The sequence below is a fragment of the Phocoena sinus genome, chromosome 7 (assembly GCF_008692025.1).
Source record: "Phocoena sinus isolate mPhoSin1 chromosome 7, mPhoSin1.pri, whole genome shotgun sequence".
Taxonomy (NCBI): domain Eukaryota; kingdom Metazoa; phylum Chordata; class Mammalia; order Artiodactyla; family Phocoenidae; genus Phocoena; species Phocoena sinus.
In genome coordinates this window covers 63,386,308-63,411,560 of record NC_045769.1, presented here as the reverse complement: position 1 = coordinate 63,411,560, position 25,253 = coordinate 63,386,308, and the positions used below count along the sequence as shown (strand labels likewise).

Below are 25,253 nucleotides of genomic sequence, written 5' to 3'. Positions count from 1 at the left end.
ATAGGATTTGTATCTAGATTATGTAAAGAACTCCTAAAAATCAATTTTAAAAACGGGCAAAACACGTGATAGGCCCTTCACAAAGGAGGATGTCCAAATGGAAAGTAAGCATATAAAAAGTGCTCAATATCAGAAATCATCAAGGAGATGCAAATTAAAGGCACAATGTGATATCACCACACCATCATTAGAATGGTCAAAATTAAAAAGAATGTAAGGGGAATTCCCTGGTGGTCCAGTGGTTAGGACTCTGAGATTTCATTGCCAAGGGCCTGGGTTCAATCCCTGGTCAGGGAATTAAGATCCCACGTGCTGTGCAGCACAGCCAAAAAAGTAAAGTAAAATAAAAAGAATGATAGGATGTTGTCTAGGATGTTTAGCAGTTACATTGCTGGTGCAAGTGAAAAATGATCTGACCACTTTAGAAAGCTATTTGGCAGTTCATAGTAAAGCTAAACACATGTCTGCCCTGTGACTCAGTAATTTCACTCTTAACTATACACCTACAAAAATGAGTGTATTTCATTTTGTTCACACAGAATGTATCTACTGAAAGACATGCACAAGAGTGTTCAGAGAAGCCTATTCATAACAGCCAAATGTCCATCAACAGAAGAATAGGTAAGTCAACTGTGGTACAAACATATACGACATATATATTTACTACATGATTCCAGTTACATGACCTTCTAGAACAGGCAAAGCTAATCTATCCTGGTTACTTTTAAGGAGGCTATTGACTGGAAGAGGGAACTTTCTGGAGTCCTGAAAATGTTCTCTATCTCAGTCTGCGTGGTGGTTACAAAGTAGTGTTCATTTGTGAAACTTCATTAAGCCATACACTTAAAATTCATGCACTTCACTGTTTGTATGTTATAATTCAATGTTTAAAGTTTTTTTTTTTAAAGTTTATCCCCCAAAGACTCCTTCTTTTCCCTTTATGTGTCACAAATATTTTATTTTAGACAAAGTCTTAGTACAGAACCTGTGCTGTTTTATGAATTTCCACTTGTTGTCGCCTATAAAAGGTCTGCTTATACTTTACGTATATACCAACCTGTTCACTGGGTCAAATGTGGCAAATTGACCCAAGAAAATTTGGTTACTCACAATTATTAGATAATTGGGGGGAATATTAGAGGCCTCCAGTTGTCAGATATAGGATTGGGCTCTAGGTTTCCCCTCAAGAACCTCATGCTCAGGTGATCTGTTACAATGAAGGCAGGTCTCAGACAAGATTCTGTCATACATTTGAATATCTATTAGCAGGAAGACAAAAAACCGGTCCTACAACCCATTCCCAAAGCTCAGGGAGACACTGAATTTCTGGCTTTTAGGCACTCTGACATTCATCTTACACACACACAAAAATAGAAAAGTCTAGCACAAGCCAAGCAGCCTCAGAGTGGTGCTCTCGGCCTGGAGCTTTGATTTATTTGAGTATTCTGCCACTTAGTGACAGATCTGTTGCCTAACTGTGACCAAAAATCTAGCAATATTGCTTTTATTTATTTATTTTTAAATCTCGTTTAATGGTAAGTCCATTCTAGGAGGCCATCAGGGCTGGTATGACACTCTAGGCTGTCAGGGACTTGGCTCCCTTCTATTGCTGCTTTGCCATACCTATGGTGTTGCCTTCATTTTCTTGGTCCAATTTTGCTCATGACCACATCCACACCTAGCTAGTGGGAAAAGAACAAACTCAGTCTCTTTAAGAACGACCTAGAAATTGCACACATCACTTTTCCATCTCATTGACCAGACATGGTCTTATTTAGCTGAAAGGGAGACTGGAAAAAATGCAGTTTTAATCTCTGATTGGCCATGCGTTTGGTTAAAAATCAGGAGTGATATTATTATTTATTTATTTATTTATGGCTGTGTTGGGTCTTCGTTTCTGTGCGAGGGCTTTCCCTAGTTGTGGCAAGGGGGGGCCACTCTTCATCGCGGTGCGCAGGCCTTTCACTATCGCGGCCTCTATTGCGGAGCACAGGCTCCAGATGCGCAGGCTCAGTAATTGTGGCTCACGGGCCCAGTTGCTCTGCAGCATGTGGGATCCTCCCAGACCAGGGCGCGAACCCGCGTCCCCTGCATTGTCAGGCAGACTCCCAACCACTGCGCCACCAGGGAAGCCCAGGGGTGATATTATTACAGAGGAAGGGGAGAGCCAATACTGGGGGATAAGTAACAGTCTCTGCCGTAATGACAAAATTGGTCAGGCTGCAACCCTTCTCAGAAGAATTTACTCAGTTGATTATTTCTTCCTTGAAACATCCTCCCCCTTTAGTTTCTATGGCACCATGTTTTCCTAGTACCTCTCAGGCTGTGCTTATTCTAGTTCCTGTACATGCTTCTCTTCCTTTATCCAGTATCCAAAAAGTTGGAATGCTAGAGGGTTCAGTCTTGGGCCCTCTTATCTTCACTGTCTGTACTCTCTCTAGGAGAGCTCATCTAATGCCATGGCTTTAAATGTCTCCTATATGCTAATAACTCCAAAATTTGTATCTCCAACCCTGACTTCTCCCCTAAGTTCCAAACTCATTTACCAACTGTCCACTTGACATCTCTACCTGGATGGCTAACAAGTATTTCAAACTAAATGTCTAACTAAGCTAGAATAATGCCATTATCCTAATTGTTCTTAATATTGGAGGAAGGGCAGCAATAACCATCTCTTAGTATTTAGAAATGTAAGGGGATTTTTCACTGCCACAGTGGCTAGGGGTGCTACTTATATTTCTTCTAAAACTTTTTTTTTTTTTTACTCAGCATCATGTTTGTGAATTTCATCAGTGTTAATGCATGCAGTTTTGGTTTATTTGTTTTCATCATTGTATAGTTTATTATTTCATTGTTTAATTACACCGCAATTTAGTTACCCATTCTTTTTTGATGGACATTTAATGGATTTCCAATTCTTTGCATTTATATACTATGCTGCTATGAATATTCTTGAACATGTCTTCTTATGCACAGATGTAAAAATTTCCCTAGAATATACTTTTAGGAGTAGACTTTGGGGCCACCAGCTATGCATATCATAAACTTTAGCAGATATTACCAAGTTGCTCTCTAAAATAGTTCTACTAAATCTACACTCAAAGAGAAGGTCTTTTAGTATATTATCCTACAAAGTTATGTTATTAAAGAGATGGACATCAGCATGAGAGAGAGTCTTCTTGATGCTTCATCTGAAAAAAGAACCTTCCTGGTATGCAGCCAGGAATCCATTTTCCCTAAAGGGTGGTGGCTGCATGGAGCTTGGCTCCTAGAAGAGAGACAGAGACAGAGACAGAGATAGAGACAGAGACAGAGAAAGAAAAGGAGAAGAAAAGAAAGAGAAAGTAAAGGATCAGGGACCTGACAGGAACACTAAATGTTTTGCAGTAAGTGGTTTCTGGTAACAGACTGTATCTGTGGTTCTACCCAGACATTGTGCAGGCATAAAAGGAGCAGGGTCATTTGTTTAGGTGTCACTGTCTCTAGGCAGAGTCTGGGTCTTTTCATTCCCACTGTCAAGCTCCACACCGGGACATTAGAAGGCATGTAGTAAATACTATGCTGAACAGCTGAGTGGGCATACGCTGACATGCATATGATTTGCCCTGTTAAATACCTATATTCTCACTGACTTGATCAAAAAGTGAATTAAGTTTTTATTTTGTCTGGTACAAAGTAGAGACTAGATAAATATTTGTTGAGTGGATAAAAGAGAACATGATTCATTTGAATTTAAACTACCTCAGCATAACTCTATTAATTTTTTCTCATTGGCTTAACGTTATGTCTGGATTGAACCTATAACTGAATTTTTTTCCAAATAAATTCATTTGATCTGTTTTGGGACTGCCAAAAAACTCTGAAATCACTTAATAGGCTATTTCACCAATACCATTTTAAATTTTCAAGAAAACTCAGGGGAAAATAAAAGATTGCCTCACCACAAGAAAAACCTCCTTTAAGTGACTAAAACTATTGTGCAAAAAGTATACTAATAGAAAAGGGCTCTTGGGAATTCCCTGGAGGTCCAGTGGTTAGGACTCCGCGCTTTCACTGCCGTTGGCCCGGGATTCAATCCCTGGTGGGGGAATTAAAATTAAAAAAAAAAAGAAGGCGTCTCTAGCAGACCAACAGGCTTCTGCACTAGATGGCCTTTCAGTTTTTTAAAATGACGTTTTTTGTTTGTTTTAAATTAATATATGCTGCTCCTCTTCCTATATGCCACGCACAGTTCCCAGCAAGGTACATATGTTGTATCACATTTAATGCTCACGACAACGGTACGAGGTATAAGATACTTAGCATTGGCCCAATTTTATATGTGAGGGATTGAGAAGTTGAGTAACTTGCCCAAGATCACACAGCCTGTAAACTGGAGAGCCGTTATTTGAATGCAGGCAGTCTGGTTTCAGAATTCCAGCTCTTTTTTTTTTTTGGCGGGGCTGCGGATCGTGCGGGATCTTACCTGGACCAGGGATCCAACCGCGTGCCCCCTGCAGTGGGAGCGCAGGGTCTTAATCACTGGACCGCCAGGGAAGTCCTCAGAGTTCCAGCTCTTAAACGATCTACTGTATTGTTTTCTCAACTCTAAGATTCCATGAATTTTTCACTTTTTAAAAATTTTACTTGTCATTTTTTTGAGGGGGAACTATTACGGATAATTAAAACAATTTTTTTTAAAGTATAATCTGAAAAAAAAGTCAACCACTTCATGTGAATGGACAGCCTAAGGAAGGGCTGGAAATACAAGTTCTGTCCAAAAATACTTAAAAATAAATATTTAACGTAATATCCTCCAAGGTCCCGCTGGCCATTTCAACCCAAACTCCTCGAACTGAGGGCGGGACTTCTCCGGCCTTGGGAGCCCGCGGCCGCAGCGCATGCTCAGAGCGCGGAGCCGGCTCGGGCCGCCCGAAGCCCCGCCCACCCTGGCCGCAAGGGCTGCCGGGACAACCCCCATCTTCTTTAGGCGCGTTGGGCAAGCTGGCGGCGCTAGGGATAGGAGACGTCGGTGTCGTTGTTAGTGACCCTCTGGCGCGTCTCTGTGGGACCGGGCACTTGAAGGTGAGGAACTCCAGGCGGCTAAAAAGAAGGTACAAAAGGGTCTGCTTTGCGTGGTGCGCGACGGCGCGTTCCCTTTCCTTGCTGCCTCACGCTGGTTGCGTGCGCTCCTCGCCTTCCTCGCGTTCGGGGCGAGCGCCTCGTGGGCCGCAGCCGGAGGCGGCGCGCTGGGCTGGGGAGTGAGGGGCGCGGGCAGCCGCGAGGTGGGGAGCCGGCCTCTGCGTTCCTCACAGGAGCTAGGGTTCCCCCGCACGTGGTTGGGGCACAGGCGACCGAGGGGTTGCTTTGGGACGGGCTGTGGCGGGTTCTTTGGACCCAGGCTGCCCGCATCCCCACTGCGTCTTTAAGGTTTCGTACCTCCACCGCTTTCCAGTGTCGCCGAAAGCGGATGTTTCTGTCAGACTGTGTATGTTTCTGGAGAGGTCGACGTGGGTTAAACGCCGAAGTGTTCCTTGGATCGTGTGGGACAGATTGGAGGCCGGGGAATCGGGGCCGCAGGTGTTCCCCTGGCGTCACTCTCTTGGGTTTTAATGGTCCTCATTCACTCACATCAAGGCTTCTGAGAGAAATTGGAAAGTGAGGGTAATATTTCACTTCTAGTTGTATGTACATTCTGAGAAAGTATCTCATGAAGTTCCAAAATTGGGTAGGCCAAAGAACTCTTACAAAGACTAAATAGGTCTTTTATCTCACCCTTTGTTTTATAGGGGGCCCTAGATCACAGTAATAACTTAGGAATTATGATCGACAGCCAAAGCGTAAGATTGGCCAAATTTTGTAGTGAGATGTTGCACCATAGGAGAGCTTCCAGTGTGCATCCAGGTTGTATTGCATAGCAATTAAAAATTGTAAAGCCATGCCTCCAAGAAGTGTACCAGTCATAGTTCATCGCTAGAGTTAATTAATGGCAGATATATCCTTGATGAATTCTTTTAAATATACTGTTGTACACGGTGTTTGGATGGTTTTAACGGAGCACTAGAAGCAAGTAATTTGAAGTCAGGAGACTTTGTTATCCCTAGCAAACCAACTTCACAGCTTTATTTTTTCCTACAATGCTATTGTCAGGGATGTGAAACAGGAAACTGGCTGTAAGGTTAATCAATGTATTAGTGAATTAGTAGGCATACGCCCAGTTTAATGTTGTATTAGTGTCCTCAGGTTCTCAAATGATCATTTTCCTATGTTCCTTACCATTAGCATTTATTTACTCTAACCCTGACTGTATGTAGTGTTTGAATTTTTTTTACCTTAAAGTTTTGATACATAATCTTGTTGATAACAAGTTTTTGGTAAGTCAGCTATGACTAATTGTAAACGAAATTCGGCCCACACCAAACAAGACTGAGATCCACAGTAATATACTGACAGATGATGATCTACTTAAACCTGGTAATGATTGGTAAGTGGTTGAATGGAGTTTTTTCCCTCAAAGCTTTCTAGATCAGCTAAATGAAGATAACCACTCACTTTGTTATAGAAGATGGAACAGTGATTTACTGGAAGGGGTGTGGATTATCCATAGATTTTCATCACTAATTTCAAAGTTTTCTTTTGTTGAAATTTGAGAATTGAGTAGAGAAATTGAACCCATGAAATTAAAAATTACTGATTTTTAGGAAAACAGTGGGATATTGATAATTTTAGAACATTCTTTTAATGGTCTTGAGTTTTACGTAAAAAGTAAATAACTTTTTTATGCCAATTTGGGAAATTTTACAGATAGCCAGAATGGCAGAAAATGGTGGTAATGAAAAAATGGCTGCTCTGGAGGCCAAAATCTGTCATCAAATAGAGGTATGATTCCTGTGGTATTACACTGCAAAACCAGGCTCTTTGAGAGGAAATTTAGGGCCTCAAAAAAAATACAGATAGACCATTTAATTTCAGTATATTGACCTATTGAACTTTTGGTTTGTCTTTGATTCTTGGAGTTAGATAAACATACAGTAGTATACAGTTTTATATTGGTGGAGCCTGTTTCTGAAACCCAAGAACAAAGACATTTCAAAAGGTAACACTATAGTGTTAGTTAACTTTTTTCTCCTAGTCTGTAAAGCGAGGATAATAGTGTACCCTCCTCATAAGGTGGTTGTGAGGGTTACATTAGTTCACAAAATGTAAAACATTTGGAATAGTGCCTAGCACATAGTAAAATAATTTTTAAAATCCTTTGTAAAATACCTTCCCTGTTAAATAGCACTTTATTCTTGCAGGTCCTAGTAGTTTTTCCTGCCCAATTAGGTGTTCTCAGCCATTGTAACTTTTTAAAGGTGTTTTTTTGTTTTTTGGGTTTTTCTGTTTTTGGTAGTTTTTTTTTTTTTTTTTTTTTTGATGTGACCATTTTTAAAGTCTTTATTGAATTTGTTACAATATTCTGTTTTATGTTTTGGTTTTTTTGGCCGTGAGGCATGTGGGATCTTAGCTGGAACCTGCAGCCCCTACATTGAAAGACGAAGTCTTAACCACTGGACTACCAGGGAAGTCTCAGCCGTTGTAACTTTTAAGAGTATCTGTTTTCTCTTAACATTTTTTTTGAATTTAGGTATTGTATTTAAGTTGGTGCTTTACAGTATCAGTAATGGCTACATGGGAAATTATCTCTTAATTTATGTTTTATATTCTTAATGAGGAACTTCAGATCATATTGTTTGGTGTTTTTTTTGCAACTCTCAGAACTTTTTCAAAGTTGCACTTCTCTGTTATTTTAAATTTCCTGTGTTACAGCTTTTTTTTTTTTATTAATTTCTTTATAATTGTGAAGAAAACTGTATATAGAAAAAGTTAATAATGTCCCACAACCTGCCACCTCTCAAATCTCACCCTCTTGAGGTAATCAAGGTTAAAAGCCTGATAAATACCTTTTCACAAATTGGTCAGTGCTCACAGTAACATAATTTTTTCCCTTTTCCCCCCACCAAACATAGGATGCATTATGGGGGAGTAGTTTTGTATCATCAGTAATTTACACTGTCCCCTATTTGATATGTAGGACATATCCAATTTTTTAGCTGTAGTAATTCTACGATGAATATCTTTATATATAAATGTTACTAAACATGTTTATTGATTTCTCTAAGATAAAATTCCTAGAGGGAGATGTACTGCCTCAAGGGTTATACATGTTTTTTTAGAACTTTTGATTTTTTTTTTTTTTTTTTTGCGGTATGCGGGCCTCTCACTGTTGTGGCCTCTCCTGTTGCGGAGCACAGGCTCCGGATGTGCAGACTCAGCGGCCATGGCTCACAGGCCCAGCCTCTCCACAGCATGTGGGATCTTCCCAGACCGGGGCACGAACCCGTGTCCCCTGCATCGGCAGGCGGACTCTCAACCACTGGAAGGAAGCCCCCAGAACTTTTGATTTTTGATACTTACTGCCAGTTAACATCTCTACCTGCATGACCATTTCTCTGTGTTCAGGCCAATACTGGGTATTCTTGTCTTTAGAGTTTTGGCTAAATGCTTTTCATTGCTTTAAATTGCATTTATTTGGTTAATAGTGAGCTTGAACTTTTTAATGTTTATAGTACATTTTTATTTTTAGTAATTAAAAAAAAATGTCCTTTACTGGGACTTCCCTGGCAAACAAGTGGTTAAGACTCCATGCTTCCAATGCAGGGGGCACAGGTTCCATCCCTGGTTGGGGAACTAAGATCCTGCATGCAGTGTGGTGTGGCCAAAACAAAAGTGTCCTTTACTCATTTTTCTATTAGGGTTTTCAGAGGTTTTTTTTCTTCTTTGTTGATTTATAAGAAGTATTAATAAGCTTTTGTGTTTGTCTTTTACTTTTTATGCTACTTTTGGCATTCCAAGTAGTCACACCTGGGTTTTTTCATGTACACTTTTTTCTTTGTTTTTATACTAAGGAAGGGTGCCTCTGTGCTTAAATTAGGTAAATACTCACCCAATTTTTTTTAACATCTTTATTGGAGTATAATTGCTTTACAATGGTGTGTTAGTTTCTGCTGTATAACAAAGTGAATCAGCTATACATATACATATATCCCCATATCCCCTCCCTCTTGCGTCTCCCTCCCACCGTCCCTATCCCACCCCTCTAGCTGGTCACAAAGCACTGAGCTGATCTCCCTGTGCTATGCAGCTGCTTCCCACTAGCTAGCTGTTTTACATTTGGTAGTGTATATATGTCCATGCCACTCTCACTTCGTCCCAGCTTACCTAATTTTTTAACTTTTAAATTTTTCTATTTTTTTAAAAATTAGAGTGATTAATCAGATTATTCTAGTTTCTTAAATTTAACAATCTGTTCTTTTCACACTGACTTGAAATAAGAGGCTTTTCATATACCAAATCCTTAAATATGTTTTTGTTTTAAGGCTTTCTAATCTATTGTCACATCTGCTAAATATATTGTTTCAATAATTATTTTTAGTTTTATCTTTCTGTTAATATGTATTATAAATATTACAGTGTATTTAAGAGAAAATGTTTATTGCCAGTTTTTTTTTTTTTTTTATGCGTTACGCGGGCCTCTCACTGTTGTGGCCTCTCCCGTTGCGGAGGACAGGCTCCGGACGCGCAGGCTCAGCGGCCATGGCTCACGGGCCCAGCCGCTCCGCGGCATGTGGGATCCTCCCGGACCGGGGCACGAACCCGTGTCCCCTGCATCGGCAGGCGGACTCTCAACCACTGCGCCACCAGGGAAGCCCGCCAGTTTTTTTTTTTTTTTAAATATTTATTTATTTTGGCTGTGCCGGGTCTTAGTTGTGGCATGGGGACTTCTTAGTTGTGGCAACGACCAGGGATTGAACCTGGCCCCCCTGCATGGGGAGCGTGGAGTCTTACCCACTGACCACCAGGGAAGTCCCACCAGTTAAGTTTTGACATGTATTTTTAAGACTAGGACTTGGTGATGTAATGGTAATTTTTTATACTCAATATTATACAGTGCTCTGCAACATACTGTAATTATCTTGCAGTATTATTTTGGTGACTTCAATTTGCCACGCGACAAATTTTTAAAGGAACAGATCAAACTGGATGAAGGCTGGGTACCTTTGGAGATAATGATAAAATTTAATAGGTAAAAACCTTTTTTAAATTATAAGATTTTCTGCTAACAGCAAGTGCTACTACTAAGTTTTACAATGCTTTTATATATTTTTTTTTGCAGGTTAAACCGTCTAACAACAGACTTTAATGTAATAGTAGAAGCATTGAGCAAATCAAAGGCAGAACTTATGGAAATAAGTGAAGATAAAACTAAAATTAGAAGATCTCCAAGCAAACCCCTCCCTGAAGTGACTGATGAGTATAAAAATGATGTAAAAAACAGATCTGTTTATATTGTAAGTGGGCCTTTAATGCATTTAATTGTATCTTAAATTTATTTAGAAAGCACATAGGGTGGATAAGAATAAGGGCTCAGGAATCATAGCTTCACCACTTACTGTATATCCTTGGGCAATATTCTTAGCCTCTGTAAGCTTTATCTTCATAAATGGGGATAATATTTTTTACCTTATAGAACTGTTGTGAGAATTAAATGAAAAAACCCATATAACATTGGACAAAATCTTTTGACATACATATTGTAAGTACCCAGTGCACATCAACTGTTCTTACTTATCAACAGCTAAACTTGTTAGCTGTTTTCTTTAGCACATTAATTTTTAAGTAGATTTTTTTATTCTGCAAAAATTCAGACATACAGAAGTAGATTGAATATATAATGTACCATTATCCAACTTCAACAGTTACTAACGTGATTAATCTTGTCTTATCTTTGGCCTATCTGGATTATTTTGAAGTGAATCCCAGATAAATGAGTCACTTCTATTGCACTGGTCAACAATGGCTCTTAACCAGAGCTATTAAACATTTAAGAGACAGAGAAAGAGAGATATATATATCCTCGCTTCATTTCAAGACAAAATAAATCAGAATTTCTGACAAATCGTTTACTTGAGTTGTCATTTGTACATTTCTTCCTACTCTTCACAGAAAGGCTTCCCAATTGATGCAACCCTTGATGACATAAAAGAATGGTTGGAAGATAAAGGTCAGGTACTAAATATTCAGATGAGAAGAACATTGCACAAAGCATTTAAGGTATGGTTGTATGATGTAACAGATATTTTCTAGTAGAAAAATAATTGGGATGTAACTTTAAAAAAAACCCCAACTTTTCTTCCACTTCTAATAGGGATCAATATTTGCTGTATTTGATACCATTGAATCTGCTAAGAAGTTTGTTGAGACCACTGGCCAGAAGTACAAAGACACAGACCTGCTAATACTTTTCAAGTAAGTCAACTTGCTGATGTTTTTTTTTTTGGCCACTTAGTTGTCTGGAATTGACACACTGGGGTAAGGAGTATAGCATAACATTCCCTACAGTAAGATCAGTATTTTTAGTATCCTTAGGCATCCTTTGAGAAATGCTTGAAGTTTGCTCACTGGAACTACTAGTCCTTTGAGACTATAAGGAAGTGTTAGGACCTTTTCAAGCACGTAATAAGGGAGGTTAAGTTTTAGTACTTATTTTGCATGTGAAACTTATAGTTAAACTTGATGATAAAATCTGAGCTTTTGGTGTGGTTAGAGAATAAATCACTGTACAATTTTTTTATCTATTCTCGTAATCTATATATGCCTGTATTTTTATACAGTACAAAGGATTATTTAATAGAGATTTGAATCACATTCTTGGTGTGTGTGTGTGCGCACCTGTGTGTGTGTCTAAAAATTAGGACAAACCAGGACATTTTCATGATATGGTTGTGGGGCCATAATCCCCTACTTTTGCATTGCACAGTCTTCTAAATGCTGTATACTAAATCTGATGGACTTAGAGATGCACAGTGATAAATCATGCTGTCAATTAAACTCTCAAAGATTTTTTTAACTTGTGATTTTCATAACTGCTCTTATTCTTGGGTCTCGGATTTCAGAATTTTTGCTTTTGTGAAATTAACACTAAAAAACTATGAAGCAAATTAGTTGCATAACTTTTGGTATATTTTCTTTTTTCTATACATGAAAAATGAAAATCAGCATGAGATTCTTAGCGAATATAGGGTTTCTTTTTTGTGGTGATGAAAATGTTCTGAAATTCATTAGTAGTGATGATGTACAATTCTTAATATACTAAAAGTCATTGAATTATATGCTTTAAAAGAATGAATTTTATGGCATGTGAATTCTTTCTTAGTAAAGCTGTTATTTTAAAAAATAATGTATTTTGAACTTATAGGTAATTTTGTTGATAGAGAGTGTAACATTCATTCTTGTGTGATGTCTTAAATCATTCAATATAATTTGCAGTCCTCTTTGTTCTCATGAACTTATTAGCCTTTATATTTTGTGTCCTTCAGGGAAGATTACTTTGCAAAAAAAAATGAAGAAAGAAAGCAAAATAAAATCGAAGCTAAATTACGAGCTAAACAGTAAGTATGTTGAGCTAATCATAACATTTTAGTTCCTTAAAGCTTTGACAGGTAAAGTTATTGGTTCTGGGAGGTGAGGCTGATGATGAGCTCTGAAATGAGTACAGTAGGCCTTTCTTTTGCTAATGAAACATTGAGGTCTTAAGCTGCCTTGATAATCTTGGGGCCACATTGTGTTGCACTCTAGCATCAGACAGTCAGAAAGCCTAAGGACTGGCTTTGGTTATTAAGTAGTTTAGTCATCATGCTTAAGGTTAACTTTATCAGGGTTTAATTTTCTCATACATGAAGTAAATGGAAATGTTCTAATGATATTTTTACTTGTAGAGAGCAAGAAGAAAAACAAAAGTTAGCAGAAAATGCTGAAATGGTACGTATATATTACTAAGAAATCTGTAATTCAAATTTAGGAGAATAAAAAACCTGGGGACTTTTTAAAGAACATATGTAAGCAAGTCTACAGTTGTCATAGCACTTAAGTATTAGCCAAATATTGCCTAAAATTATTACTTATTCAGCGCAGTAAGATTTATATAATAACTATTATTTGCTGGAGAAGTTAAAATCAGAAGCCATTGTAGAACAAAGGATGATAAAGGAAAATGCACCAACTACTTAAACTATTTAAACTTATACTACTTCAAAATAGCATTTTAGTTTCTAGCTTATTCCTTGTATGTGTGTGTGTGTGTGTGTGTGTGTGTGTATATATATATATATATATATGTATGTATAGAGAGAGAGGGAGGGAGGTATATGCCATTTCTGGTTTGTGGTTGCTTTTAAGAAACTTATCACCTTATATATTTTTATAGAAATCTCTAGAAGAAAAGATTGGCTGCTTGCTGAAATTCTCGGGGGACTTAGATGATCAGACGTGTAGAGAAGATTTGCATATCCTTTTCTCAAATCATGGTGAAATAAAATGGATAGACTTTGTCAGAGGAGCCAAAGAGGTTTGGAAATATTCATATGCTCTTAACCACTCAGTTTAAAAATTCATAGAAACTTATCTTTTAGAAGATGACATTAGTAGAAGAAAGCAAATTTTTGTTAGTATGTTTATGAAAATAGTTTCTACTTGGTTATTTACTTTGTTTTATTATTGCTGTAACTGGATGTGATGTCTGATATTTTCTGAATTGTGCTATAAATAACTGTTGGAATTAGTGACTTCAAGTTTTTTAATAACTTCCTGATGTTCAGTAAAATTCCCTGGCCTTTGTTTTCCGTCTTTGGTGTAGGGAATAATTCTGTTTAAAGAAAAAGCTAAGGAAGCACTGGATAAAGCAAAAGATGCAAATAATGATAACCTACAATTAAGGAACAAAGAGGTCACGTGGGAAGTACTAGAAGGAGATGTGGAAAAAGAAGCATTGAAAAAAATAATAGAAGATCAACAAGAATCCCTAAACAAATGGAAGTCAAAAGGTCATTAATTCTGATTTTCTTTGACTATTTAACTCATTTGCTTGGGTAAAAATTTTAATTGGTGGTAAAAGACATTGACGAGAGGTTTAAAACATTACGGATTTCTCAATTTTGTCTCTACAGGTCGCAGATTTAAAGGAAAAGGAAAGGGAAATAAAGCTGCCCAGGTTGGGTCTGCTAAAGGAAAAGTACAGTTTCAGGGCAAGAAAACTAAATTTGACAGTGATGATGAACATGATGAAAATGGTGCATCTAGTAAGTTTTTTTAAGTCCTTTGGTACTTTGATGAGAAATTATTTGTGGGAGAGAACAGCAATGTGGTTTTACAACTTCTGTGTAAGTGATGTTCTCAAGATTGTGATTGACCCTGGTTATGCTATTTTACATGTGGAAAAGATGTTGGGAAGCTAAGTTTAGAGAGCCAGGTCCATACTAAAGGAAAAGCGTTTTCTCATTGGTGTAGGAAAGTTGTTGCTAATCTGTTTAAACAATTATTTTTTATAGTTATGCTTAGTATTAAGAGTAATGCTTACAGTGAACTTAATGAAAATTAATTGTCATTGTATAGGACCAGTGAAAAGAGCAAGAGAAGAAACAGACAAAGAAGAAGAACCTGCATCAAAACAACAGAAAACAGAAAATGGTGCCGGAGACCAGTAATTTAGTAAACATTTTTTATTCATTTTAATTAGATTTTAAGCTGCTTTTGTCTCTGGAGGCTTTTAAAAAGAAAACCGAATTAGGTCCACTTCAATGTCCACCTGTAAGAAAGGAAAACTTTTTTGTTGTTTAACTTGTCTTTTTTTGTGGTTGTTATTGTTATCAAAATGAGTATTTTTTTATGTATAATTCTGTTTGTGTTCTTTCAGATTATTCAAATATCAAAAGAAACATCCTTCCACTAAATTGCCTTTGTAATATGAGAGTGTATTAGTACAAAGTAATAAAATGTATACTGCATAAAAATAAAATTAGTTTATTTTTTATTTTTGTGCTCAAAGTATTTGAGAATTTATCTTAAACCAGCATATTGGCTTTTGTGGTTATAGGCCCATCCCAGAGTTAAGTATTTATCTTCTAGGCTGGCTTTCTGTATTCACTCAAACAACTTGATAACATTAGAAATATTTACTTACTGTGAAGTTTTTCAGTACTGAATGTAGATAAACTAGAATCAAGAGACTTACTGATTTTCTTTTATGAAACTTGTATGATGCCGGCAGGTCATATCGTAGCTCTACAAAACAAAAGCCACCTAAGGGTAAAAATTATACTTCCAAACATTTACCACCCTTGACTTAAAAAAAAAAAAAAAAAAGAAAAAAATTAAGGAAGTACTAAATGCTGATAAGCCAGACATTTCAGAGCTGTCACTTAATTTATCCAGGACTGATTTGATATATTCCCACAATAAGCCATGGCAAACAGCCTGGCATTTGTTTTGGTCATTTATATCAAAATTTGAGATTATGGGGAAGAGTATAGAAGGTTAACAAGTGGTCACAGTGTATCCCATGAAAATATGATAGTATCTTCCTATTTTTAATTTCCTAAATAATCTATAGCTACCAATTGCACAACAACCATGCTTATTTTAAAAATTTCTGGTTTGGATTTTAGTAATGGTAGTAAGTAGCTAATTATTTTCCTACTGAGCTCTCAAATGAAAAACCACTTTTCATATTCTTTTCTTCTAAAGGATAATGTCGGTTCTCAAAACTTAGCACTGATCAACTTTAGAGGGATGGCAGTAAGTCTACCTACCTATGCTTCATATTTTGCAACAAATTCTAACTAAATCACAGCTTTCAACTTTTAATGTGCAATCAGATCACCTTCAAATCAAATCAAATCCTGTTCAAATGCAGATTATAATTCAGTAGGTCTGGGTGCAGCCTGAAATTCTTCAAGTCTGACAAGCTCCCAAGGGATGTCAATGCTGATGGTCCACATTTGAGGACCACACTTGGAGTAGCAAGGCTCTGGCCTGGTGTGCTACTACTGGAACTATTCTAAGGTCTGCATGTTGCATATTATAATACCTTAAACTAGGTAAGGAGTGACAATACTGAATATACTAGGAAGACAGACTTTTACACATTACATTACTAATTATTATGAAGGCAATAGATCTAGTTATGTGGTTAACACTATTAGTACTAATCCAGTCAGTTTATTATTGTGTAAAATAATTTCCCCCTTATTGTACTCTTATTTCAGGCTTTTCAGAATTACTTGGATTATAGTTAGCTTCTAGTTACATGCTTTTCCCATTCTGATGTTTGTGAATATTATCCAGTTTACTAATAAAAATGTATCAAACATGATTTACATCATGTGGCTGATGATATTCTATCCCCCACTAAAAAAATTAAAAGCTTCATGTTATTTGACTCCAGGGACAATTAGAAAGTTGAAATAGAAGGGTAATCCAGGCATAATCTGGTGGTATTTTCCAGGAATGAATTTCAAACTAAGGCCTGACAAACTCTAAGCCCAAGCTCTTAAGTCACTGTGATGATTATAAGGTTCTGTCTGAGCCTGGAAAGAACAAATACTTGGGTGCCATTAAAAATTTTCAGTAAAATGCATAAATTGGGACAGTCTTGGGCAAACATTGATACCCTGCCTTTACTCCGTTTCCAACCCACTACCAACCACACACATTTTGCCACACTAAAATACATGTTCTACAATATCTTTTCTCAGCACATGTAAAAATTCTGGTTAGTCTAATGCCTGTTGGCCTTCTTAGATAATTAGGGTTGAGATTTGTTTATGAGAAACATAATTGTCTTACCTGCAATAATATCTATCTTGATTTTCCATTCTGCAGCTTTCTTTTGAATATGCTGAACATAAAATAACATTTTAATGTGAGCTGATCTTTAAAGTTTTTTAAAAATTGCTTTTTACTAATACTTGATTTTCAAGCTTTTAAAATTTCATTAGAATTTAATTTAAATTAGAATTTTCATTAAAATTTTTTCAACTGGATGAATATTTTGAAAATACAAAACCAAGCCATTTAATGATCTGAGCCAAATTACATAATTAAAGTCAAGTAATAAAGCTATTATTTCAGAAGTGCATCAAAGTAAATAATGTACTCATGGTTTCTGCAGCGTTATTTCATCAATATATACAGGTATCCTAGAAACCATTCAGCAGAGATCTATGTCCATGAGCAATTCAGTGGCAGTATGGTACAGAGGTTAAGGACATGGTTTCTGGAACCAGACAGCCTGCATTTGAACTGAAGCTCTATTAGCTATGTAACCCTGAGCAAATTACGCATTTTTTGTGTGCCTCAGTTCCCTCATCCGTTAAATGAGGATGATAATGATATCTCATCAGATTGTTGCAGAATGTGAAAAGTGCTTTGAACTGTGGTGGCATACAGAGCAAGTACTAAATGTTAGCTATTTATAGGTCTAAGAATTTTGAACCACTTCATAAAATTTTTGATTACTAATTTGTTATAAAAATTGCTTTATGAATTAAAATATATACACAACACTCCAACATTAATAAAAATGGGAAAAAAAGTTGCCCATAATCCCCTAAGTAAATTTTATGCATAATTTTCTAGAACTACCATAGTAGAGATAGCAATATTTGGTATAAGCATTTTGTTCATGTTGGTAGTGTTCACAGTACTCAAACTGATTGATAAAATACTCAATTATCCGTATGTTTGAGGTTCAAATATTTCCATTATAAACAACACTGACAATATGTTTGTGCTTGTAGTCTGTTCTTGTATTTAATAAATAATCCCAGTTCTGGGCATATTTTTCCCCCTACTTTGAGATCTAAAATTTCTGTATAAGGATACAGACTTTAATACAAATAATATTGTAATTTAATGGAATACTAGGATCTTGGTAAATTTTTGAGAAATAAAGTATGATGACATTTCTTTGCTATCTGAGCCCTAAGATTAGTGAAAGAGGTTTTAGATGTTAGATTATACAATGGAATGTGGTTGGTTCTGGCAGAGATGTCAAAGAATAAATGGGGTAAGCTTGGGATAAACACTGAAAGAACAGTGCCTGGCCTACCTACTTTGCTTTAACTATAAGCCAAGAACTAAATTCTCACAATGCCTAATGAAAGAAGATATGGCAACAGCCGTTAAGAGTCATCCAGATTATTAACATATCTGCCAAGATACGCTTATATTTTACCTAAGTATTTCTATCAAAAAATTCTATCAAATGCACCTCTATTATGAATAGAGGGCCAAGCACTTTTAAAAGACAACGGTCTACAGTTAAGGGGTCTGAGGTAAGCTTCAATAACAGTGTTACTAGTTACATAGAATACTTAAAACAAGCAAAATTATCACAAAGCTTAGAGCAGATGTATCTACAGCATAAACTAAGGACTGTCTTAGTATTAGAAGTTCATTCATTATCATACCTCCTTCACAGTATGCACAATACACACCAGATTAATTTCTCAAATTATTTAGTTGCTGTGCTAATGGAAATACTTCTACACTGCCAAAATAAAAATGGACTTAAGTAAATATTTGCTTAAAATTCTATTAAGCGGATCCAGGACAATGCTGATACTGCTGCCTCCTGGTGGTGGAACATGGCAATACCAAACTGAAGATGGGAGTTCCTTGACTACAGGAATTCATTCAATTAATTAGACTTTGCTGCTTAACTGCACTTTTTATTGGCATATTTTACTTGGTTTGCATGAACTGTATATCAGTAATATAAAATTTATGTTATGCCAAACTGCAGAAGAGTTCATAGCAGGCCTGACTGCTTATCCTTAGAAAGGTCTACATGTTAACTTTGGCCTTTGGCTAGCGTATGGGAACTTAGATTTTGGGAGAGTTTCCACTCCCCAACCCTTAATAATAGTGGCTCACTGTGCTTAAAATGTTTATGGTGACTACCTGTTTTGTTACTGGGAGTCTGGAATTTGGGTATGTGCCAGGCAGGGGGTGCCTATGTGATGAGTACCCAATAAACACCCTTGGCACCAAGATTCCAGTGACCTTCCCTGGGTGACAACATTTCACATGCCTTGTCACAAAACTTCTTTGCTGGAAGAATTAAGTGCATCCTGTATGACTTCACTGGGAGAGAACTCTAGAAGCTTGCACCTGGTTTCTCCTGGACTGTGACCAATGCACCTTTCCCTTTGCTAAGTTTGCTCTGTATCCTTTAGCTATAATAAATCCCAGTCAAGAGTATGATGATATGCTCAGTCCTATGAGACTTCCTTGTGAATCATCAAACCTGAAGATGATCTTGGGGACTTCCTCAACACAGGCTTTTTAGATACCAATCATTCCTGGTGTTTGTTTTCACTTACTGAATGGGGATTTATTTACCAGTAAAGTCATGTTGTGTTCTGCTCCTTACCTGCAGGTACCACTACTAATTGTTTAACAGTATACAGGCATACCTCAGAGATATTACAGGTTTGGTTCCCGACCACCGCAATAAAGTGAATATCACAAGAGTGAGTCACCTGAATTTTTTCTTTCCCAGTGCATATAAGGGTTCTGTTTACACTATACTGTAGTCTATTAAGTGTGCAATACTTTATTGCTAAATAATGCCAAAACAATTATAATAGTAATATCAAAGATTACAGATCACCGTAGCAAATATAATAAAAAAGTTGGGAATACTGCAAGAATTACCAAAACATGACACAGACACAAAGTGAGCAAATGCTATTGGAAAGATGGTGCTGACAGACTTGCTTGATGCAGGGTTGCCACAAACCTTCAATTTGTAAAAAATGCATTATCTACACAATGCAATAAAGCAAATGGCAATAAAACAAGGTATGCCTGTATATATTTTTAGCTATGTAATTTGATATATTTTTAAAGGTTAGTAGATTACCATATATTCATAATTTGTTTCCAGCTGAATTCAAGTACACTGCATTTATACAAATAAAATATTTTTCCTACAAAACTACTTTAAAATCTCTTAATACGTGTCTGATTTAAAATAACAGCTAACATGACAATTGCCAGACACTTATTTAAGTGCTTTATAAATATTAACTCATTTAATCCTCACACCAACCCTGCAAAGTATAAGGTGCTCTTAGTTCCTCATGATGTAAGAGTATAGGTGAGTGTAGGTGACGAAAATGAACTCAAGTACCTTGACCAAGAGAAGACAGCTGGGAAGCAGCCGAGTTCAGATTTGAATCTAGGTAGGCTGGCTCTATAGTCTGTGTTCTTGATCACTATGTTAAACTGACACTAAAAAAAGGTACCGCACCACCCCCAATTTTCTGGAATACATCCTACACAGCCTTATGTGCTATGTGCTGACAGTGAAGAACAATGGAAGAAGTGGGTTCTGAACTCAGATCAGTTTAGCCTCCCAGGCTCAGTGTTCTGAAAAACCAGGCCACCCTTGCCTCCCTTATGCACACCAGGCCACACCAGGACACTGGGATGCACCAACCAGGGCTTACGCAGGCAAACAAGGACATACTGGAACCACTGTTACACCTACTCCTCTATTCCTGAATTATATAATCACTCTCCTGTTAACAGCTCCTGCCTGAACAAACCTTTGACAAAATAAAGCTAATCACAAATGCTAGCTAGTTAAAGGGAAAATTTATTTTCTAAGTGCCAGATGTTTTAAAAGTTCAGGAGAATTAGATACCCTGGTATTTAGTATTCACAGTAAATCCTTAAAATACTGTCATGAATTTAAAAATAAATGACACAGAATATTGTGATGATTTGAACTTACTTCTCTAGTTGAGGATTTGTGTAAAGAATATACTGCTGTTCTTGCCATTTCCAAAGCAGTCTTCAGAAAGGCCATATCTGTCCCTGTTAAGAGTAGAAAAAGCCCCTATTTACATTATATACCTGTTACCAAAATAGAAGATTAAAGGAATACTAGGTATTTAGAAACATTTTTTTCCAAACTCCAAAATAGCCATTTCAAATTCTGTAACAAGACAGAGTACAAATAACCAAGATATCTAAATATATTTTAAGGTTGATGGAATAAAACCAGAATTATACTGTCCCATTTAAATAAGGCTAAAGTAAAAATTTTAAATATTATATTCCAAATTAACAACTTTCAAAGAGGGCAGAAGCAAACAAAGTAGTAATCAGAATGGTGGGGGCAGGTGGAGGGAGGACTTTTTAAACTATGCATGTCTTTTCCTCTTCTTACTGACTTCTTACCCTCCTTGCCCCCAAAATACATAAAATAAATAGCCACAGTGAATCACTGTTACTTACTGATGGACACATGTTGAAACCTTCAAATGTTGAGACATTAAAAAGAGGTTCTAAAAATATAAAAGCCTTTATGGGATTCATACTCATTCATAAGGGTTAGGTAAATCATTCTAGAAAGCAGATGAAGAATAAGTAATAAGTGGATAAATTTGTTCACTTAGCACAAACTTATGAAAACAAAGATTGAAAAATTCAATTCCCTAGCCATGCATTAAACAAACTGAAATTCAAACTGTAATAACTATACAGGTAAGAGATTGGTTTATTTAATAAACAGTGATAAAATCACTTAACCCAAACAATCAATGAAAAAATGGTTTTTAAAACTTGCTTTTCCACAAAGACACCAGTACACATGATTCTTCTTACTAACCTTTATTATTTTTGGTCCCAAAGGGAGGATTCATAATTACTGTATCAAATGACTTGGACATTCTGTTAGATAATGAGCACACGTCACACTGAACCATGTCAACATTTGTTAACTCAAACTCTTCTACATTCCTACTAAATATTTCCAATGCATCTTCATCTATGTCAAATCCAACACACAACCTATAAATATAAAACACAAAGTGACTACTACTTAAAGCTCCCCAGTCAAAACAACAACAAAACCAAAACCATGTACCTTTTAAACCCAACTGACCAAGTGACAGTGAGTGTTGTCTTTTAACAGCATGATTTCCCAAACTGTCAAGGGTTGGAAACTCAGGTTCATATAAAAGAGGGGCATATGACTTCTGCTGTTACTGTTTTTTGTTGTTGTTGTTTTTTTTTTAGTTTGTTTTGATGTTCTGCCCATTCTAAATGTACTCAGTATTAGATTCTTGCTCCTCTCATCTCACACTATAGAGTCCCATAAATATAAGTCAGTTGATTTTATTTACTCTTCTTATTAAAGCCATCCCATACCCAAATAGTATGTACTGGATCACATACCCTGCTCCCAGCATTGCAGTTCCGATGCTAAGCACTCCACAGCCACATCCTAGATCTGCAACCACTTTATTTTCAATGTCATCATATGTGTTATGAATTGTATAGAGCATACATGCTGAATGATCAAAAAAAAACAGATTAAGGAATAAGTAGGCAAGTTGATGAACAAAATCCAATTTGTGCAAATGACTCTTTGTAAAACAATTTCTTATCTTTCATTATTTAGACCTCCCCTAAATCGTGTTCCAGATTATTAAAAAAATAGTAAGGTATAATAACTTGGTATGTAGTAAGGATAATAACACATACCAGTGGTTCCACCAAACTAGTCTCTGCTGACAATGCCAAAACTTTGAGGTAAAATGAGAAAAATAAGGTCAAAATGTTTTATTTTTTCTCAACCTGTTCAAAACATTGCCATACACATATACATATATCAGTTTTTCTTTGATGTTGAAATTTCACTTTTATGAAAGGATGGTAAGAGTAAATAGGTTTAAAAAATTTCTTTCCTTGGACTTCCCTGGTGGCGCAGTGGTTGAGAGTCTGCCTGCTGATGCAGGGGACGCAGGTTCGTGCCCCGGTCCGGGAAGATCCCACATGCCGCGGAGCGGCTGGGCCCGTGAGCCATGGCCGCTGGGCCTGCACATCTGGAGCGCTCCGCAACGGGAGAGGCCACAGCAGTGAGAGGCCCGTGTACCGCAAAAAAAAAAAAAAAAAAAAGAAAATCTTTCCTTGTCAAAATATAGACCTGGGAACCCTACGTCAGTTTCCAAAATTGTTGTGAAATTTTACTGATCTTTGAAATCTGTAAGTCTGGGAACCACTAATACTGAACAAGCATTAACATTAAAACAGAACTTTTTTTGCAGCAAGTTTGTCACCATAACACAGGTACTGTAAGTTCAAGCTAGAATGGGAAAGGAAAAGACCTATCCACAATATAGCCTTTAGATGCATATGTTCACACATATATATTCATGATCTACAGACACATGTATCTACTAATGAGACCTGATAAGAGAACTATTGAGGAGCAGAACAGAAGCTGCTGAGATGAGAAAGGGATCTTTCAAATACACGAAGGTTGGGGCTATACTGAAGGTTAAGCATGAGTAACTTCACTGATACCTCCCTGTGGATATCTGAACCCACCAAGGGCTGCTGGCCATCACTGATGCCCCAGGATCCAGAGGTTTTATCAAAAACACAATTACAGGGATGTGTCAGGCTGACTGTGCTGTTCTGATTATTGCTGCAGGTGTTAGTGACTTTGAAGCTAGTATCTCAAAGAATTAGCACAACCATGTGTATATTACACACTGGCTTTGAAACAACTGATTGTTATTTGGGGAAAAAGAAAAAAGGATTCCACTAAGAAACCCTGCAGCCAGAAGACATTAAAGAAATCATTATCTAAATTGAGAAAACTGGTCTTACCTCAGACACAATTTTGTGCAATTTTTGGTTGGAATTTTGGTTGGAATTATGACAATATGTAAGTGCAGGTATACTTTTTCCTTGACTTTCTTTGGCAGCTTAGAAACAGAACTATGTTGAAGTTAGGAGGACTCCTCCTTGCAGATGTTCCCAACAAAATTAATTTTCCTAAGACTCCCTCAATGACTTTGGTAATATGTTTATTAAATGTAAATGGTTTTTCCTGTGTTATTTTACTTCCAGTATCAATCTCTCACATCAAGCAACACTGTTGATTCTCTGATCATTTGTTAAAATTGAAATGCATCCTCATCTTTAATATAGCACCTATTATGGATTTGTTAAAACTCAGTCCTTCCACTACCAACTCTAGTAATTCATTTCCAGGGCAGAGTATAACGCGTAGGAATCCTCGTACTGGCAATTCGTTACACCGGGAAATGGATCCTGATTTAGCAAGTATTTACTGAGCTCCTGAGTGGTACCAGGAACTCTTCTAGGCTCTGGGAATTGTGTGTACAAGACCAGCACATTTTTGTCCTCAAGGAGTTAATAGTGTAATAAGATTAACAAACACATTAAAAAGTGTCTGACAGTGTTGAGGGGTATGCAGAAAAACAAACAGTAAAACGATAGAGTGTCTCGTGCTTGGGATGTTTTCAGGTGCAATGTCAAGGAAGTCCCCTCTAACGCAACATGAAATCTTCGAGCAGAATTCCTCTAGACTTTCTCTGTATCCAAATAACTGTTCTATTTTCACAATGGAGTGGGTAGACAGGACTAACCTGCGAGACAAGGGCATGGTCAGCTGCCGCCCTACCTGCAATGTGCGGCCTGGTTGGATACTGTTCTAGAAGGAGCTTGGGCTTTTCGAATCCATCCACTTGTTGCAGGCGACTCTCTAGTTCCTTAAGCCTTAATTTCTTCATGTTTTAAAAAGTGTGCGTTCGCAGGGTTTAACGGCGCTGGATCTGCAGAGAAACCTACTTCACCTGGATCTCCCCGCCAACTCCGATCCCCCGCCCCTTTTTCAGGGCCGCGGGCTGAGGGCCAGGCTGGGAACGCAGGGCGCGAAAGGTACACCCGACTCAGGCGGTTCTCGCTCTCCTCCCCGGGCCAGCGGTGGGCAGAGTCCTCGACCAGCCTTCGGTCCGCCTCCAGGGTACCCCGCGCCGATACTGGACTGGAGTCGCCGAGGGATCCTCATGCCGCGTCTCCGCCCTTCCACAGGCTGCTCTCGCCTCGCCCGGGACCGGAAGCGCCGTCACGCACGCGCACAAGCGTCCGCCATCTAGCGGCCCCACGCCGAGCTGCAACCGCGGGCCCGCGCACGGGTTCCGATGGCAGCCGAGCGCTTCCTTCGCTTCCACAGCGGTGCGGTCGGCACCCGCAGGAAAGCCCGCCTTTCTCGCCCGCAGGGGCCGGCCCCTGCCACCTGTCGCGTGGCCACTACCGTCTAGTGTTTCCTTGAGTACCGTCAGGTCCTTGAAGGAAGTGGGGAGAAAGAGGGTGAAGTTGAGGGTGAAAGTCACGGTCGATTTGTTTTAATGCCCATTGTGGTCCTTTCTGCCTCCTGTCTCCTAAGCTCCCTCTCAAAGAGCAGCAACCTCCACTCACCTTTGCTTTCTTTGCCATTCGCATGCCCTACTTTGTTTCCCTCTTTTTAGGTCAACTGTGTCACTTACCTCAGCTCTTACAGCGTGGTG

At 37.8% G+C, this 25,253-nt stretch overlaps 2 protein-coding genes across 9 annotated transcripts; one reads left to right on the top strand and one right to left on the bottom strand.

Annotated features, from left to right (window-relative positions):
- The first annotated feature begins 4,950 nt into the window (after positions 1 to 4,950).
- On the top strand, positions 4,951 to 14,887 carry SSB (small RNA binding exonuclease protection factor La). 5 transcript variants are annotated; one of them, XM_032638091.1, is made up of 12 exons: positions 4,951 to 5,064; positions 6,784 to 6,858; positions 10,002 to 10,105; positions 10,196 to 10,370; positions 11,026 to 11,133; positions 11,228 to 11,328; positions 12,399 to 12,470; positions 12,798 to 12,840; positions 13,286 to 13,426; positions 13,715 to 13,901; positions 14,025 to 14,156; positions 14,470 to 14,887. In XM_032638091.1, the coding sequence occupies exons 2-12, from the start codon at positions 6,793 to 6,795 to the stop codon at positions 14,559 to 14,561; spliced, it is 1,221 nt and encodes a 406-aa protein (XP_032493982.1). In that variant the 5' UTR covers positions 4,951 to 5,064; positions 6,784 to 6,792; the 3' UTR covers positions 14,562 to 14,887. The 5 variants fall into 5 exon arrangements, with proteins under 5 accessions (XP_032493982.1, XP_032493984.1, XP_032493986.1 ...); XM_032638093.1 differs by having other exon boundaries at positions 4,953 to 5,093; XM_032638095.1 differs by lacking the exon at positions 10,002 to 10,105 and having other exon boundaries at positions 4,963 to 5,093.
- Positions 14,562 to 24,784, bottom strand: METTL5 (methyltransferase like 5). 4 transcript variants are annotated; one of them, XM_032638096.1, is made up of 7 exons: positions 24,368 to 24,784; positions 22,108 to 22,222; positions 21,539 to 21,720; positions 20,660 to 20,742; positions 16,702 to 16,753; positions 15,089 to 15,138; positions 14,562 to 14,662 (listed from the first exon to the last, which is right to left on the bottom strand). In XM_032638096.1, exons 1-7 carry the CDS (start codon positions 24,474 to 24,476, stop codon positions 14,624 to 14,626), a joined length of 630 nt encoding a protein of 209 aa, XP_032493987.1. In that variant the 5' UTR covers positions 24,477 to 24,784; the 3' UTR covers positions 14,562 to 14,623. The 4 variants fall into 4 exon arrangements, with proteins under 4 accessions (XP_032493987.1, XP_032493989.1, XP_032493990.1 ...); XM_032638098.1 differs by having other exon boundaries at positions 24,540 to 24,672; XM_032638099.1 differs by having other exon boundaries at positions 24,333 to 24,472.
- Between the last annotated feature and the right edge of the window lie 469 nt (positions 24,785 to 25,253).